The sequence below is a fragment of the Neomonachus schauinslandi genome, chromosome 7 (genome assembly GCF_002201575.2).
Source record: "Neomonachus schauinslandi chromosome 7, ASM220157v2, whole genome shotgun sequence".
NCBI lineage: Eukaryota > Metazoa > Chordata > Mammalia > Carnivora > Phocidae > Neomonachus > Neomonachus schauinslandi.
Window position 1 is genome coordinate 55,600,101 of NC_058409.1, and position 15,894 is coordinate 55,615,994.

The window sequence follows — 15,894 nt, forward strand, 5'->3', positions numbered from 1 at the left end:
TTCTTGATCAAAACTCTTCAGAGTATAGGCATAGAGGGTACATACCTCAATATCATAAAAGCCATCTTTCCAAACTGTGGAAAGAGCCAAGATGTCCATCGACAGATGAATCTATCATCTATGAAAAACCTACAGCGAATATCACTCTCAATGGGGAAAAACTGAGAGCCTTCCCCCTAAGGTCAGGAATGCGGCAGGGATGTCCACTATCACCACTGCTATTCAACATAGTATTAAAAGTCCTAGCCACAGCAATCAGACAACAAAAAGAAGTAAAAGGTATCCAAATCGGCAAAGAAGAAGTCAAACTCTCACTCTTGCAGATGATATGATACTTTATGTGGAAAACCCAACAGACTCCACCCCCAAACTGCTAGAACTCATACAGGAATTCAGTAAAGTGGCAGGATATAAAATCAATGCACAGAAATCAGTGGCATTCCTATACACCAACAACAAGACAGAAGAAAGAGAAATGAAGGAGTCGATCCCATTTACAGTTGCCCCCAAAACCATCAGATACCTAGGAATAAATCTAACCAAAGAGGCAAAGAATCTGTACTCAGAAAACTATAAAATACTCATGAAAGAAACTGAGGAAGACACAAAGAAATGGAAAAACGTTCCTTGCTCATGGACTGGAAGAACAAATATTGTGAAGATGTCAATGCTACCTAGAGCAATCTACACATTCAATGCAATCCCTATAAAAATACCATCAACTTTTTTCAAAGAAATGGAACAAACAATCCTAAAATTTGTATGGAACCAGAAAAGACCCCAAATAGCCAGAGGAATGTTGAAAAAGAAAAGCAAAGCTGGCGGCATCACAATTCCGGACTTCAAGCTCTATTACAAAGCTGTCATCATCAAGACAGTATGGTACTGGCACAAAAACAGACACATAGATCAATGGAACAGAATAGAGAGCCCAGAAATGGACCCTCAGCTCTATGGTCAACTAATCTTTGACAAAGCAGGAAAGAATGTCCAATGGAAAAAAGACAGTCTCTTCAACAGATGGTGTTGGGAAAATTGGACAGCCACATGCAGAAGAATGAAACTGGACCATTTCCTTACACCATACACAAAAATAGACTCCAAATGGTTGAAAGAGCTCAATGTGAGACAGGAGTCCATCAAAATCCTAAAGGAGAACATAGGCAGCAACCTCTTCGACCTCACCCGCAGCAACTTCTTCCTAGAAACATTGCCAAAGGCAAGGGAAGCAAGGGCAAAAATGAACTACTGGGACTTCACCAAGATAAAAAGCTTTTGCACAGCAAAAGAAACAGTCAACAAAACCAAAAGACAACCGACAGAATGGGAGAAGATATTTGCAAATGACATATCAGATAAAGGGCTGGTATCCAAAATCTATAAAGAACTTATCAAACTCAACAGCCAAAGAACAAAGAATCCAATCAAGAAATGGGCAGAAGACATGAACAGACATTTTTCCAAAGACATCCAAATGGCCAAGAGACACATGAGAAAGTGCTCAACATCGCTCAGCATCAAGGAAATCCAAATCAAAACCTTAATGAGATACCACCTCACACCAGTCAGAATGGCTAAAATAAACAAGTCAGGAAATGACAGATGTTGGCAGGGATGTGGAGAAAGGGGAACCCTCCTACACTGTTGGTGGGAATGCAAGCTGGGGCAACCACTCTGGAAAACAGTATGGAGGTTCCTCAAAAAGTTGAAAATAGAGCTACCATACGACCCAGCAATTTCACTACTGGGTATTTACCCAAAGATACAAAAGTAGTGATCCAAAGGGGTACGTGCACCCCGATGTTTATAGCAGCAATGTCCACAATCGCCAAACTGTGGAAAGAGCCAAGATGTCCATCGACAGATGAATGGATAAGGAAGATGTGGTGTATATACATACAATGGAATCTTGCGATTTGCAACAACGTGGATGGAACTGGAGGGTATTATGCTGAATGAAGTAAGTCAACCAGAGAAAGACATGTATCATATGATCTCACTGATATGAGGAATTCTTAATCTCAGGAAACAAACTGAGGGTTGCTGGAGTGGTGGAGGGTGGGAGGGATGGGGTGGCTGGGTGATAGACATTGGGGAGGGTATGTGCTATGGTGAGCGCTGTGAATTGTGTAAGACTGTTGAATCACAGACCTGTACCTCTGAAACAAATAATACATTATATGTTAAAAAAAAAAAAAGAAGAAGATAGTAGAAAGGGTAAAATGAAGGGGCGGAAATCGGAGGGGGAGACGAACCATGAGAGATTATGGACTCTGAAAAACAAACTGAGGGTTCTAGAGGGGAGGGGGGTGGGGGGATGGGTTAGCCTGGTGATGGGTATTAAAGAGGGTATGTACTGAATAGAGCACTGGGTGTTATACGCAAACAATGAATCATGGAACACTACATCAAAAACTAATGATGTAATGTATGTTGATTAACATAACATAATAAAATTTTTTTAAAAAAGGCAAACAAAAAAACCCAGTAATGCTATTATTAAAAATTAAGTTGTGGGCGCCTGGGTGGCTCAGTTGGTTAAGCGACTGCCTTCAGCTCAGGTCATGATCCTGGAGTCCCTGGATCGAGTCCCGCATCGGGCTCCCTGCTCGGCGGGGAGCCTGCTTCTCCCTCTGACCCTCCCCCCTCTCATGTGCTCTCTCTCTCATTCTGTCTGTCTCAAATAAATAAATCTTTTAAAAAAAATTTAAAAAAATAAAAAAATTAAGTTGTAAAAGTATGTTTCTATTGCTTTAGAAATATACTCATGACATATTATTACAAAACCACAAGCCATATGTGTATATATATACATACGCTCAGAAAAATGCCTAGAAGGATATGGATGACCAGTGTTTAATTCTGTAGCATGGGACAATTTTAATTTTTACATTCTACATGTTTCTCACTATTTTCTCATTTCTCTACTATGACTATGTATTACTTGTATAATAACAAGTTTTTATAACCTTAAAATTAGTGAGCCAACTAAGAAACCTTATAAATTATATATTTAATAGAAAATGGGCAACTGCTGACACTAAAAATTATCTTAAAGAAATTAATTTATTTTAATCCTTACATATTTTAGGTAAGTGTGAGTCTAAAAACCAAGTTCTAATTGTGGCTCTATTACTAGCCCCCTGGTCCTCAGAAAGTCATTTAACCTTTCTCTATTTGGATTTCTCATACATTGAATGAGGATGATTGTAAAAATCCAATAATAAATGTATAGCCATTTAAAAAAGATATCAAATGTTATCTTTGAGTCCATGAGATTACTTTGAGCCCCCAGTATTATTCCATAATAATGGTATTAAGACATCCAGTTATTTGTAATTTAGGAATACAAAGATGAGTTAATTAGGATTTGATTATTCCATTTATCAAATGAACCATGACATAAATATCTAATAACTAGATGAACAATTGCTTAGAAATAAAAAATTACCAACAATCATACATGTAAACATTATTTTGTCTTGGTTCCAAGTCCAATTTCTATAGTTTATTAACACACTACCGAATTTGCTTTGTGAAGAAACAAGTTCACTTCTCATCTGTGCAGAGAAACAAGTTTCTAATTTTAATAGTGGGACAGGTAAGGCGGTACTACTCTTTCCGTGACCTTCTTTTCCATCCCTTTCCCTCCTCTTTCCTATTTCATTCAAACTACAAAAGAACCAGAGAAGTTAAGGAGTGAAGATTCTTGACACTAACTCTGCATGTGTCATCATAACAGGTAACCCCGAGACCACACAGCTGCCTTGCTCTGACTTAATCCTCCCAACTGTCTGTGATTCAGCTATGCATTGGAAACAAAGTATTACACAATTCTTACACAAAGTATTTCTGCCCAGTTGGAATTTTCCACTTAAAACAAAATACTGGCATTCAGCTAAGTCAGTGTAATTTTCACTGTATAATATATATTCCCAAACAGGTCACTCAAAATGTTTCACACAAAACAACCTCAGTGATATATATGGATGGATTTTCATCCAATGTAAGTATCAAAAGTCACTTAGTATGAAATCTTATTCTTGTAATTGTCTATCCTTACCTCACAAGTACTAAAGATTGTGATTACCATACCATGCTGTCAAAACAAGAAAAGGAATAAAATGAAGAAGCACCAGAGCCTTTTGCTAGAAGACATAAACAAGGTTATCTTGTATGTCTGTGTTAGAAAACCTTCTGCTCACAAATTCAGATATCTTGGCAAACCCGTTATTCATTATCCACATTTGTGGGAATTCTGTCCTACCATTCTAAGGTTGCCTGGGGCCACCTCAATGAAAATGTACTTCCCCTGTGAAGTACAAACCCAGTAACTAGCCACATCTTCCATGGTAACTATGGGGAAAAGACACAGGGCTGAGAATGGAGCTGGGAATTGTACAACATAATCATTTCAGGATCACTGAAATCTGCGGTACAGCAAACATGCCTGCATACACAATAAGACTGTCACAATATCATTTTCAAATTCTAACAAACTCTTTGTCCATATATGATTCCTCAATATGCTTCTGGCTTATTTATTATTTGTAGTATAATTTTACAGTCAGGGAGTTAATAAAGTAAAAAGTACTAGGAGTTTCCTGTAATTTTCATTACCAATTTTTTTGTTTAGATTTCCATTTTCCTTCCCTTAAGAAGTTGGCAAAGAAATACTTGAAGAACACTTTCTTGGTTAAACTGTTACAAGCTTCTTTGCATATCACGCAGCAAAAGAAACGCCACGAGGTTAAGGTCTCTTGAGTAACATCCCATCACCTTCATTAAGGAGCCATGCTGGACCAATGGTACCAGTGCTTCATCACTAAAACAGAACAACTAGGCCTGACCAGTGTAACTGTGCTTTGTTTAGCAGCTCCAGGGCCTTGGAGTTAAGGGCTCAGTATCAGAGGGTCTCCCAAATAAGAGCTTGTCTTTTGTGCTGCCCATCATGGCTAGAGAAAATAAAAGCCCCCAGAGAAAAATAAAAGGGTGCTCCCAACATGTTACTTCTATCACCACAGACAATCTGGTCTTTAGAAAGACTTGCAGCTGGGTTGTGTAAGAAGATGACTATCAGGGAAGAGGATTTTGGAGCTGGAAAGGACATTCTCACACATGTATCTGAAAATGTGATTCAATGGCATAAAAATAGAGACTACATTTGGTGCTGTCTGTACCTCTATTTCCTTTTCCTTCATGGTTACACAAAGTATTGCTCAAAAAGAGCCAACCCAGGGCTCAGGTCAGGGAGTGCAGTCCGGTCCTCCCACTACCTCATATTCATAGCATCTCACAATTCTCTTATGGTCTCCATCAGACTATCATCAAACTAAGCTATCCAGGACTCCTCTTGTGTGACCGTGGAATACAGATTCCCCAATAGAGGTCTGATGATACAAGGTGTCACTTTATTTGAAAGTGAGCCAACCAAATCCCAGGACTGGTGGTTTGTGATCCTACCCTGCCATCTGATGACAGAGTCAGCTCACAACCATGAAGAAGGGCAGATAGGACCCAAATTCTGCAGATCTTTACTTTATCTTGGTGGTATTCTCTGGCAGTCTTTCAGTCATGATTACAACCCACTTGAATCCTGCTCCTTCTGCTCTAAGTGTATATCTTGCTGTATGATATTGTAATGTGTGGTCCACAGAAGAAAAACTAGCCAGAACCATTTGCCAAAAATGCTGAAATGCTACTAAGCGTTAGTATTTATAGCCTATGACAGGCATCCCACAGCTACCACGCAGCATCCGAATCCTGCTCCCTCCATCATCTTCTTTCTCTGCCTCACTCTGTTTTTCTTATTCCTACATCTTAGATACCTACCAACCCAGGAAACTTGATCAGTTCCATTGGCTTAAACCTCAGAATATAGTAGACTGCTGATCCCTACTAGTGTAAAGCATTATTTTAATGATGGTAATTATAGACTCCTAGAACAAAACAAGACTAAAGTTCAGAATCGGTACTGTTAACAAAGTGCAAAATTTTACAGAATATAAACATGTACACAATAAGCTTACCATTGACATTAACCAATGAGAGAATATTATCCTGGTGATCAAGGAGGCGCTTAATTTCAAGAATATCCCATTCCAGTGATTCTTCTGTGGGTGCTACCAGCCGGAAAATTACTAAATGAAAATACAGATATAATTTTGTTAAAATGGTCAAAGAAGTTAGAATTTGGGCGCCTGGGTGGCTCAGTCGGTTAAGCGACTGCCTTCGGCTCAGGTCATGATCCTGGAGTCCCGGGATCGAGTCCCACATCAGGCTCCCTGCTCAGCGGGGGGTCTGCTTCTCCCTCTGGCCCTCCTCCCTCTCGTGCTCTCTCTCATTCTCTCTCTCGCAAATAAATAAATAAAATCTTTAAAAAAAAAAAAAGTTAGAATTCTATTTCTGCTCAAAAAGCTAGCATTTCATTAAGTGAGAAAGATCTAAAATATTGAAAAACTCATCTCCAAAGAAAGCCTTACTCATACTACTTTAGAGTATTTCTTTCAAATGCTTGAGATGTTTGAGATGATCTACTAAAATCCCAAGTGAGTGTGTCTTTACAACTGTTCCTTTATTAAAACTCTTTTAAGCCCAGAAGTCTCCATCTTATCTAGGGCTTCAGTATAAGTCTGGCTACCCTGCCTCCCTCTCTCCTTGGACAGTGACTGGTCTACAACCTAGAATCATCTTCATCATCAGCTTTCTCTACTCATGTTCTCAGGTCAGTAAGCACTGCTACAAAAAGAAGCTACAAATTCATGGTTAACTTCAACTCAGTGAAGACTTCAGCAGCCATTAATTTTTTAAAATTTTCTTGATACTTAGGCATACATTATTGAATTATAAATTCTCTGAGAACATGCCTTATAGTTTCTGTGTGTCACAGATGTTCAATGTGTTCCTTTAATATACTTTTGACTATAACAGATGTTCAGTGTGTTGCTTTAGTCATTATCTGACTTTTTAACAAATAGTTTTATTTAAACTTGTATAAATCCTAACTTTAATCAATACAGGAAACCCAAAAATCAAATCAACAGGAGTGATTCTATCAACATTTACTAAACATTTACTATGTTCCAGAAACTTAGACATCAAATGTGAGAAAGGCCCAGTCACTGTCCTAAAATACAGTCTAGAGTGGGAATGAGACTTACAAACAAGCTTATGATCAATGTATTAAGTGCTGTAGATAAGCCACTGTACCAAATACTATGGATGCTCACAGATTAGGATGATTAATATCTGAGAAGTGGGTAGGCCTCAGAACTCATATCCTTTCCAGGTGGTGGCTAATTACTAATGTTTCTCTTCTTTCTCACATTCCTCTCTGGAAAACAAATCATACCACATTTCTGTCTATGTCTCTGGACAATATGTTACCAAATGACAAATCTCTAGCCAAGTTATTTCATCCTGACAGCCATTCACATTCAAACAGTGGCTATCAAAAGAAGAAGGTCTTTCAGTAAATACAAAGGGAATGCTTCTGGATACCTACCAAAGTTGTGTAAAAATTCTACTTATACTTTGAATACTACTAAATCACCCTGAGATTGGGACTGTGGAATAACAGACAATGTACTATTTAATCAAACTAAGAGAAATAATAACCTGAAATACTGACAAGAAAAGGAAACCTACCAAGTAGGTTTCTATAAACTACCAAGTACTAAATATAATGTGAAACTGTTCAGTGAATCCATAAATATGGTCCCCACAGGCAAGTATTCACAGGGTCACCCATGTAATAACTTCAAGGAAATAAAACAAATATAAATTAGATCCAAAGACAAAAGGGAAGCAATAGTCAATTCTAAAAAATGGTTATGAAAAAAGAGCCTGGTCTTCTGAACCAAGATGAAGTCTCTGAGCTGATAGCCTTGCTTAGCTAGTAAAGCCTCAAAATCACTGAAACACACAGTACACTCAGAAATTTTATTTCCTATTGAGGGGCACCTGGGTGGCTCAGTCAGTTAAGCATCCAACTCTTGGTTTCAGCTCACGTCATGATCTCAGGGTTGTGAGATCGAGCCCTGAGTCCGGCTCTGCACTCAGTGCGGAGTCTGCTTGATTCTCTCCCTCTCCCTTCCCCTTTGCCCCTCCCTTCACTCATGTACACACACAATAAATAAATACTTAAAAAAAAATAAAGAAAGAAATTGTATTTCCTGTTGAAAGGAGCATGCCCTAACACAGAAAAAGAGAAATTGGTATGGAACATTTAAAACCAAGAACATGGGCAGAAATCGGGTCCTGGAAATACAAAAGATACTCTATTTACAGAATGAAATTTATTTTAATTTTTTAAAATTAATTTATTTATTTATAAGTAGGCTCCATACTCATCGTGGAGTCCAATGCAGGACCTGAACTCATGACCCTGAAATCAAGACCCGAGTTGAGATCAAGAGTCAGAGGCTTAACCGACTGAGTCACTCAGGTGCCCCTGAAATTTATTTTTATATAAGGAAAAATGGCACTATGTATATGATAAAACTAACAAAATGCAGAACCTTATTTTTAAGATTACATATTTTTTACAACTTATTTTTTTCTGCATAAAACCTATTCTTTGCTGAGATGTTCTTCATAATTTGTTAAAAAGTAATTTTACAGAATAAAGGCGGTAAATGATAGTTTATTTTTTTGTTTTTGCTTCTAATGTTTTTACTAAGCAAAACACTTTTGTACTAGTTAGAAATTTGAAAGTGTAGAAATGACCACTGTAGGCAATAGAAGCCACTGAAGGTTTTAAGCAGGGAAGTAGACTGCCTTTTAGATCGATCATCTCTGGCACCTCCTGGAAAATGTATCTGAGAAGCTGTAAACTAGAGGAGAAGGCACTGGAGAAGTACTACAGTAGAGGAGAGGAAAGAAGGTAGGTTAGGAGACTAGCACAACAGAACAGGCAAAAGGGGAGATGAGAGCCTGAACGGAGCAGAGCAACGGTAGTGAGATGGAAAGAAGAGGATCAAAATATTTAGAGCCACAGTCCTCAAATATGGCCCCCAGCCGGCACCCTCAGTGGCACCAAAACACGTGTTAGAAATGCAGAAGCTCAGCCCCACTCCAGACCTACTGAATTAGAAACTCTAGGGGTATGACCTAGTAATTTGTGTTTTTAGCAAGCACTCTGGGTCATTTTAATGCACAGTAAAATCTGAGAACCACTGAGTTAGGTAGTAAAATCAGCAAAACTCAAAGTGATTGGCTGGCTACGGGAGGAGAAAGGCAGGGAAGAGCGAGGCAGGTTTCCAGCTCCATCAAAAATGTGGGAAAACTAAATTTCTGCAAGGAAAAGAGAAAACTAAACACAGCATTATATCTTTTGAAACTATTCTATGGAAAGAAAGGATAAGCACAGGGTCCAGAAAATTACTCCTCTGACATGATTACACATGGAAAGGTCATTTGAAGAAAGAGAAACTTGGCTACAAAGCAATGGAGGCTGCAAACAGCACGTAATAAATGGTAAACAATTAGCTCACGTCGTATTGGCATTTGCAAGTCTCAGGTCTGGTCGGTGGGAAAAGTAGCACAAGTAACATCAAATGCCCTCTGGGGTACATTAGAAAAATTCTTGTAGAAAAAAGCAGCCTTTAAGCAGCATGCTTACTATTACTATCACTTCTCAGCACCCAAATTCCATTCAAAAGGCAGTGGGAACAAAAGGCTTATTTACTGTGGGCTCCCCGGCAGTGAAAGAGCCAACAGTCAACAGTGAAGTGGCCTTCAAACAGCAGGTTTATAATCAATTAATACATTTACAAAATTCCTCTTGCTACCCCCTTCCCTCTGCTCTGAAGGCCCCCTACTACACTCTGAAGGAAATGGTATAAACTCCTCCCAAGAAAACGGGCCCCACTCTGGCTTCCTGAGGCAAAAACGCCATAGTGGCTACCTCAGTGAATTTCCACGAAGATCGTCCTCCAACCATCCAACTCAAGTTTTTAGTTGCCAGAATGTTGATAGCTGCTTTACGTGGTTAAAATGTTTGCGAAGTGTATGACTATGGACCAGCAACAGAGAGGACTATGGAATGTAAATTGCCTTCTCTGGCATCAGACACGTAGGGTTACCCTGCTCCCACTTCTCTGGATTAGATCAAGCACAGAACAAAAACTGACCCAACGTCTTGAAAATGTCTCAGTCTCCACATCACTTCAAAAATCGCAGGAGGCCAACACTGGGGCAGGGGCGGATGTCCCTTAAATTAAAAACTTAACTTGTCTCTCTAACATGTGTATACAAGTCTAGTTTTAAATTTTTTAAAAAAGAAATAGAAGAAGAGTCCTACTCACTCAGTTCTTTGCCAACTGCTGCCACAACACAGTTCTTAGGTATTTCAATCAAAGCACTGATCCCTTAAAAAATATATAAAACAAAGGTCAAATTATTTTCTTCAAGGATGACATCAAAAATAAAAACATTCTCAGATTTATGTCAGTCATTTCCCATAAAAGCGGTGGTAACAATAAAGCTCATATACTTTGCTACACCACACTTCCGTGCTTACCTAAACATGGAAAATGATTCTGTGAAAAGTATGTGAGACCTAAAGAAGACACTGATTTACTAAGGGCAGAATACGCTCTTTGAACATTTTTACTATTGTGGTCAACTTTTTTTACCAGGAATCCCTTAGGATAATCACCATGATCATTTACAAGATAGCTAGCTCAAACAAGATGCAAAGTTGGCATTTTCCTCAATGTAAATTTAAAAAGCCTGAGCAGACCCCCTGGCAGTAAATGAGTTAAGTCACAACAATCAATAGCTAAGAACATGGCTTTCAAATAGCATGTTTATAATCAATTAGTACATTCACAAAATTCCTTGTATTACTGGAAGAGTAAGAGAGTTCTCTGAGTATCTTTTTATAGCTGAATCATGAAATGATTTTAGGGTAACCTTAACTTTTGTAAAAGACATTACAATTATTACTTTGTCAGCAAGAATTAAAGAATTGATATATTAGATTCAGAACCACCATGAGCTGGTAAAAAAAAATTTTATTAAAGTTAATTTTCCATTATGAAATATATGTAATTTATATCTATACACACATACACACAAATATATATGTAATTTATAATACATACAAATTTGGAAAATATTCTACTCATTTGCTTTAACTTCCCACCCATCAAAAAACTAGCACTCTTAGGATATGGGGAGTATTTCTAACCTAAACCTTTTCTCCATGTAGAGTTGTTTTGACAGTATGCTTTGTGTTTTTTCCATGTTCAAGGAGGAGGAGGAGATAGTGGAGGAGGAGAAAGGGGGAGAAGTGGTACAAGCTAAAAAGTAGAGGAGACAGGAGAGCAGGGGAAGGGGTAGCAAGAGGAGAATTCTAGATGCAGAAAACAGCTCGTTAAAACATTGTCACAGGAATAAAAGGTACAGCACAAGGAATACAGTCAATGGTACTATAATAACACTGTACGGTGGCAGATGGCAGCTACATTTGTGGTGAGCACAGTGTAACATCTAATTGCTGAGTCACTACGTTATACACCTGAAACTAATGTAATACTGTGTCAACTATACTCGAATAAAAAGATGTTTATCAAGTAATGAAAATACTGGAAACTCAGCAATCTAGAAGTAGCAACTTAATACACAAATCACAGAACATGCTGCTTTTGGAAAAGGAAAGATATCCTGTGTTCTAGGCCAAGGTTCTTTCCATTGCATTGTACTAGGACTATCTTTGCTTATTTCCAAATATAGAATAACTGCCCCCAGAAGCCCTGCTAGCCTAAAATCAAGCAAGCCTTATGAAAGAAGCTTCCTGAGCTAGAGGTCTAAGAGCACTGCTAATTCAATAGCATCCTGTAATCTGGAAAACCCAAATCACAAAAAGCTCACCAATGGTACCCTATGGTCTTCTCAAAGCTTTCTAAAAGATTTTCTCAAAGGTTTCCACTATCTCTTGAGACACTGATAAATAGGGCAATACTATGATTACCTAGCAGTACTCCAAGATAACTTGCAAAAGAAAGGGAGACTACAGTAATAGGTGGTTCCTTACACTAACATACAAAACATTTTCGTTAGCCCTGATTTCAGTATTTCACAACATAGATACTAATAATTCATGGAATAAAATTCACAGGTAGCCACAAGCTAATGTAAGAAACACAAAGGAAAATATACATGTAAATAGAGCTATAACTCATAGTAGGAAATTTGAAAATACAATCTAGATACCACCAAGATTACTAGTGATCATTCAATGGAGAAGTAAAACTGTAAATCCTAGAACAGTATAGATTTAGTTTTGCTGACATCACGTTAGTTTTCTAACATTTTATAGTATCTATGTGGAGATGAGTTCGTTCCAATTATGAACTGTAAATTAAATTCACAGGGCTCCTGCTGCCTTTAAGACATCGATATGCTTAATAATGTTCTTTCTACAATGTCCATGGGTTTATCTGATTACTTTCAGAAACATAGTTAAGAGTGTATCACATGACTTCAAGGTTACCACTCAAATTTACTCATTTTTACTTAAATATTTTTACTCTGAATAGTTTTTAGTTTTATTTTTTAAGATCCTTGGTATCAGAAATCAAAACTGATTTTCTTCTGTTAAAACCAAAAATATCAACCAAATTCTGAGAAAATAGAATTTTATTAGTAAGTTTGCACTATGTATGAACTTTACAGCAAAACTAATTGTAAAATGAAGTCATCCTTTGGAATCTATTCAAAGTCCAATAACCCCACAAATAAAGAAGGAAATGCTATTATAAAGTCAGAAAGGTTTAATTCCACGTGTCAATGTGCTCATCAAACTCAGTTTAGGAACAGAGCCCAAGAGCATAAATGAAAAGGTTTTTCTTGACCACTTTTGAGAAACGCTGTTAGACTAGAAGGGAAGGCCAAGAGGAGGGGCAGGGTCATCTCCCTCAATTTGAGATGGAAATATATTTTACGCAACCATGAACCTGAACTGGAGAAATACGGTACAGGATATATTCAGAATTGAAAAGAAAAATCCCCTATATTAACCTCTGTATTCATGGAAAGTCTCTTTGAAGATTCATTATGTCTTTTAAAGCCTATCAATCATGGTTCATAATCACTTTGATTTGTTTTCTTACCTGTATCAGAAAGGTGACCAGTCTTACACAGGAGATCTAATTTTTGGTTCCACACACATAGGTCATTCCCACCAGAGAGCCAAACATCTAGTCTCTGAAGAACAATTAAACACTGCAAAATTCATGTGAAATGTAAATCAGTTTAGAATTTCAAGCATTCACCGGTGTTTTTCAAATATGTCCACAAGTTCTTTGCTACCATTCTCTTAAGAGATGAAGCTTAAGTCTCCCACTCTTGAATGAGGGCTCTAAGTGACTAGCTTCTAACAAATAGAACGTGGCAGGAGGGATGGTGTGTGACTTATAAGACTAAGTCATAAAAGACATGGTGGCTTGCTCCTAGCTCTCTCTTGGATCACTCACTCTATGGCGAACACATACAAGCAGCCAAATAGAGAAAGATGCACATGCAAAACAGTGAGACCTCTGGACAAAAGCCAGCACTACCTTACCAAGCATGTGAGTTCCCTAGGAACCTCCAACCCCAATCAAGCCTTCAGATGACAGCAACTTCATAATACACACTGAGCCAGAACTATTTAGCTCAGCTGCTCTTTATTCCTGACCACAAATACTGTGAGGTAATATTTACTGTTTTAAGCAACTAAGTTTTGACGTAATATGATACTCAGTAATAGATAATTAATAACCAAGGCTTAAACAAACTTCCTTTAAAAATAAAAATGAAAATATGACCTTAGTTTTTATGTAATTGTCAAATTAATAGCTCCTAGTCCTTAACTTAGGAAAATGAGTGTTTCAAGTCTACAGAAGTCCTTTACCTTGAATAGTACTTTAAAGTCCACACCTTTAATTGTACTCTGCCCATCCATGACTCTGAGTGAGCACAAAGGTAAGAGTGACAGGGAAGAATAAAAAAGAAAAGGTGGTCTTGTCTAAGCAGAGGGTGGAGTTGCTTTTAAAGCTGCTGGAATAAAAAGGTTTGAAAATAATGCAGTTTATATTTCAAGAGTTCACTATGGTGAGCACTGTGAATTGTGTAAGACTGTTGAATCACAGACCTGTACCTCTGAAACAAATAATGTATGTTAAAAAAAAAAAAAGATAGCAGGAAAGGAAAAATGAAGTTCAGGGGGGAAATCAGAGGGGGAGACCAACCATGAGAGACTATGGACTCTGAGAAACAAACTGAGGGTTCTAGAGGGCAGGGGGTGGAGGGATGGGTTGGCCTGGTGATGGGTATTAAAGAGGACACATTCTGCATGGAGCACTGGGTGTTATACGCAAACAATGAATCACGGAACACTACATCAAAAACTAATGATGTAATGTACGGTGATTAACATAACATAATAATAAAAAAAAAAGAGTTCCTACCCTGTCTAATTTTTGAATGTTTAATATTTCAGTACTTTGTTCCTTTTTTTGCCAAATAATATTCCACTATACGGATACAGCACATTTGTCCATTCTCAGTTCGTGGACATTTACTTTATTTTTGTATTATGTATAGTGCTGCCATGAACATTCATGTACAAGTTTTTGTGTGGACATACATTTTCATTTCTCTTGACAATGAAATAGGAATACCTACGAGTGAGATTATTAGGCCAAATGATAACTCTTTAACATTCTGATGAACAAACAACTTTCAAGGTAACTAGACCATTTTACAATTTCAGCGGCAACATATGAAGGTTCCATTGTCTCCTTATCAACACTTGTTATTACCTGTCTCAGATATTAGACATCAAGTGTATATGAAATAGTACTGCATTATGGTTTTAACTTGCATTTCTCTAATACCTAATGATGTTGAGCTTCTTTTCACATGATTATTGGCCATCTGTATATATTCTTTGGAGAAGTATCTTTCACAGTATCTATTTTTAATTGTGTTGTCTTTTTATTGTTGAGTTTTAAGAGTGCTTTATATATTCAGGATACAAATTCCTTATCAGATATATGATTTGCAAATATTTTCTCCCATTCTATGGGAGAAAAAAATTTAAAAAAAAGCATAGATTGAGGGACAAATAAATCCATGCTTTTAGTTCAAAGTACAAAAAAAAACCAGACTAGCTACTGGTATAGTCATTCTGCAAGTAACATCTCTCCCTAGAATTATCTACAAGAAACATACTAGGTACTATCCTTTTCCTTATGTTGTTATATATTCACCCCTTGATCTAATTTCAAATTCAAACATTCTAACATTTAATATATAAGCTCTCAAAAATCCAGTCTTACAATCAAATGACTGTAGGTATGTGTGGAAGAAATAATTCTTAAAACCAACAAAAGTAATTTCATCTAACTTATTAAACATTTTTTTCTGAAACAAAAACTTTATTATCATAAAATAACAGCCTAAGATTTTACCTTTATAGTAGACTGGAAGCAGGATACTTTCCGAACTTGTCTGCCAGTATCACAATCCCATAACTAAACTTATGTTAAGAAATAATTTCTAAACAGAACGTTAAAATCTCAATTAGGAGTTAAGTTTTCTAATAATTAAATTATAAATGTTACACATTCAGGTAGAAAAATCTTGAAATAAAGCATAAAATATTTAGCATTTATACTATTACTAAAATTAAATCATATAGTGAGTTATCAACTTAGCACAGCAAGCTTACAATCTAAAATAAGTTTGAGGCAAATTTTACTATTAAACTATCTGAAAATGTCAACAGAATGAATGGTCTGAATACTGAATATTTATAGGCATTAAATATTACAAATGTTTAAATTTCAAACTTATTCTCTAAAATAGTCCACCATAATCTAATAAACATTGAACATAAAGTAT

General features: G+C 37.1%; 1 protein-coding gene across 3 annotated transcripts in view; it reads right to left on the reverse strand.

The window, feature by feature from the left end:
* The window catches only part of WDR41 (WD repeat domain 41), a 47,527-nt gene that overhangs the window by 14,278 nt on the left and 17,355 nt on the right, over positions 1-15,894 (reverse strand). For 2 of the 3 annotated variants that reach the window (XM_044916705.1, XM_021699959.1), the window contains 4 exons: positions 15,462-15,524; positions 13,119-13,230; positions 10,308-10,370; positions 6,030-6,140 (listed from right to left, as the gene is read on the reverse strand). In XM_044916705.1, the coding sequence (XP_044772640.1) occupies positions 6,030-6,140; positions 10,308-10,370; positions 13,119-13,230; positions 15,462-15,524 (349 nt within the window). The remainder of the gene's footprint in view (positions 1-6,029; positions 6,141-10,307; positions 10,371-13,118; positions 13,231-15,461; positions 15,525-15,894) is intronic. The other variant, XM_021699966.1, reaches the window with a different exon arrangement.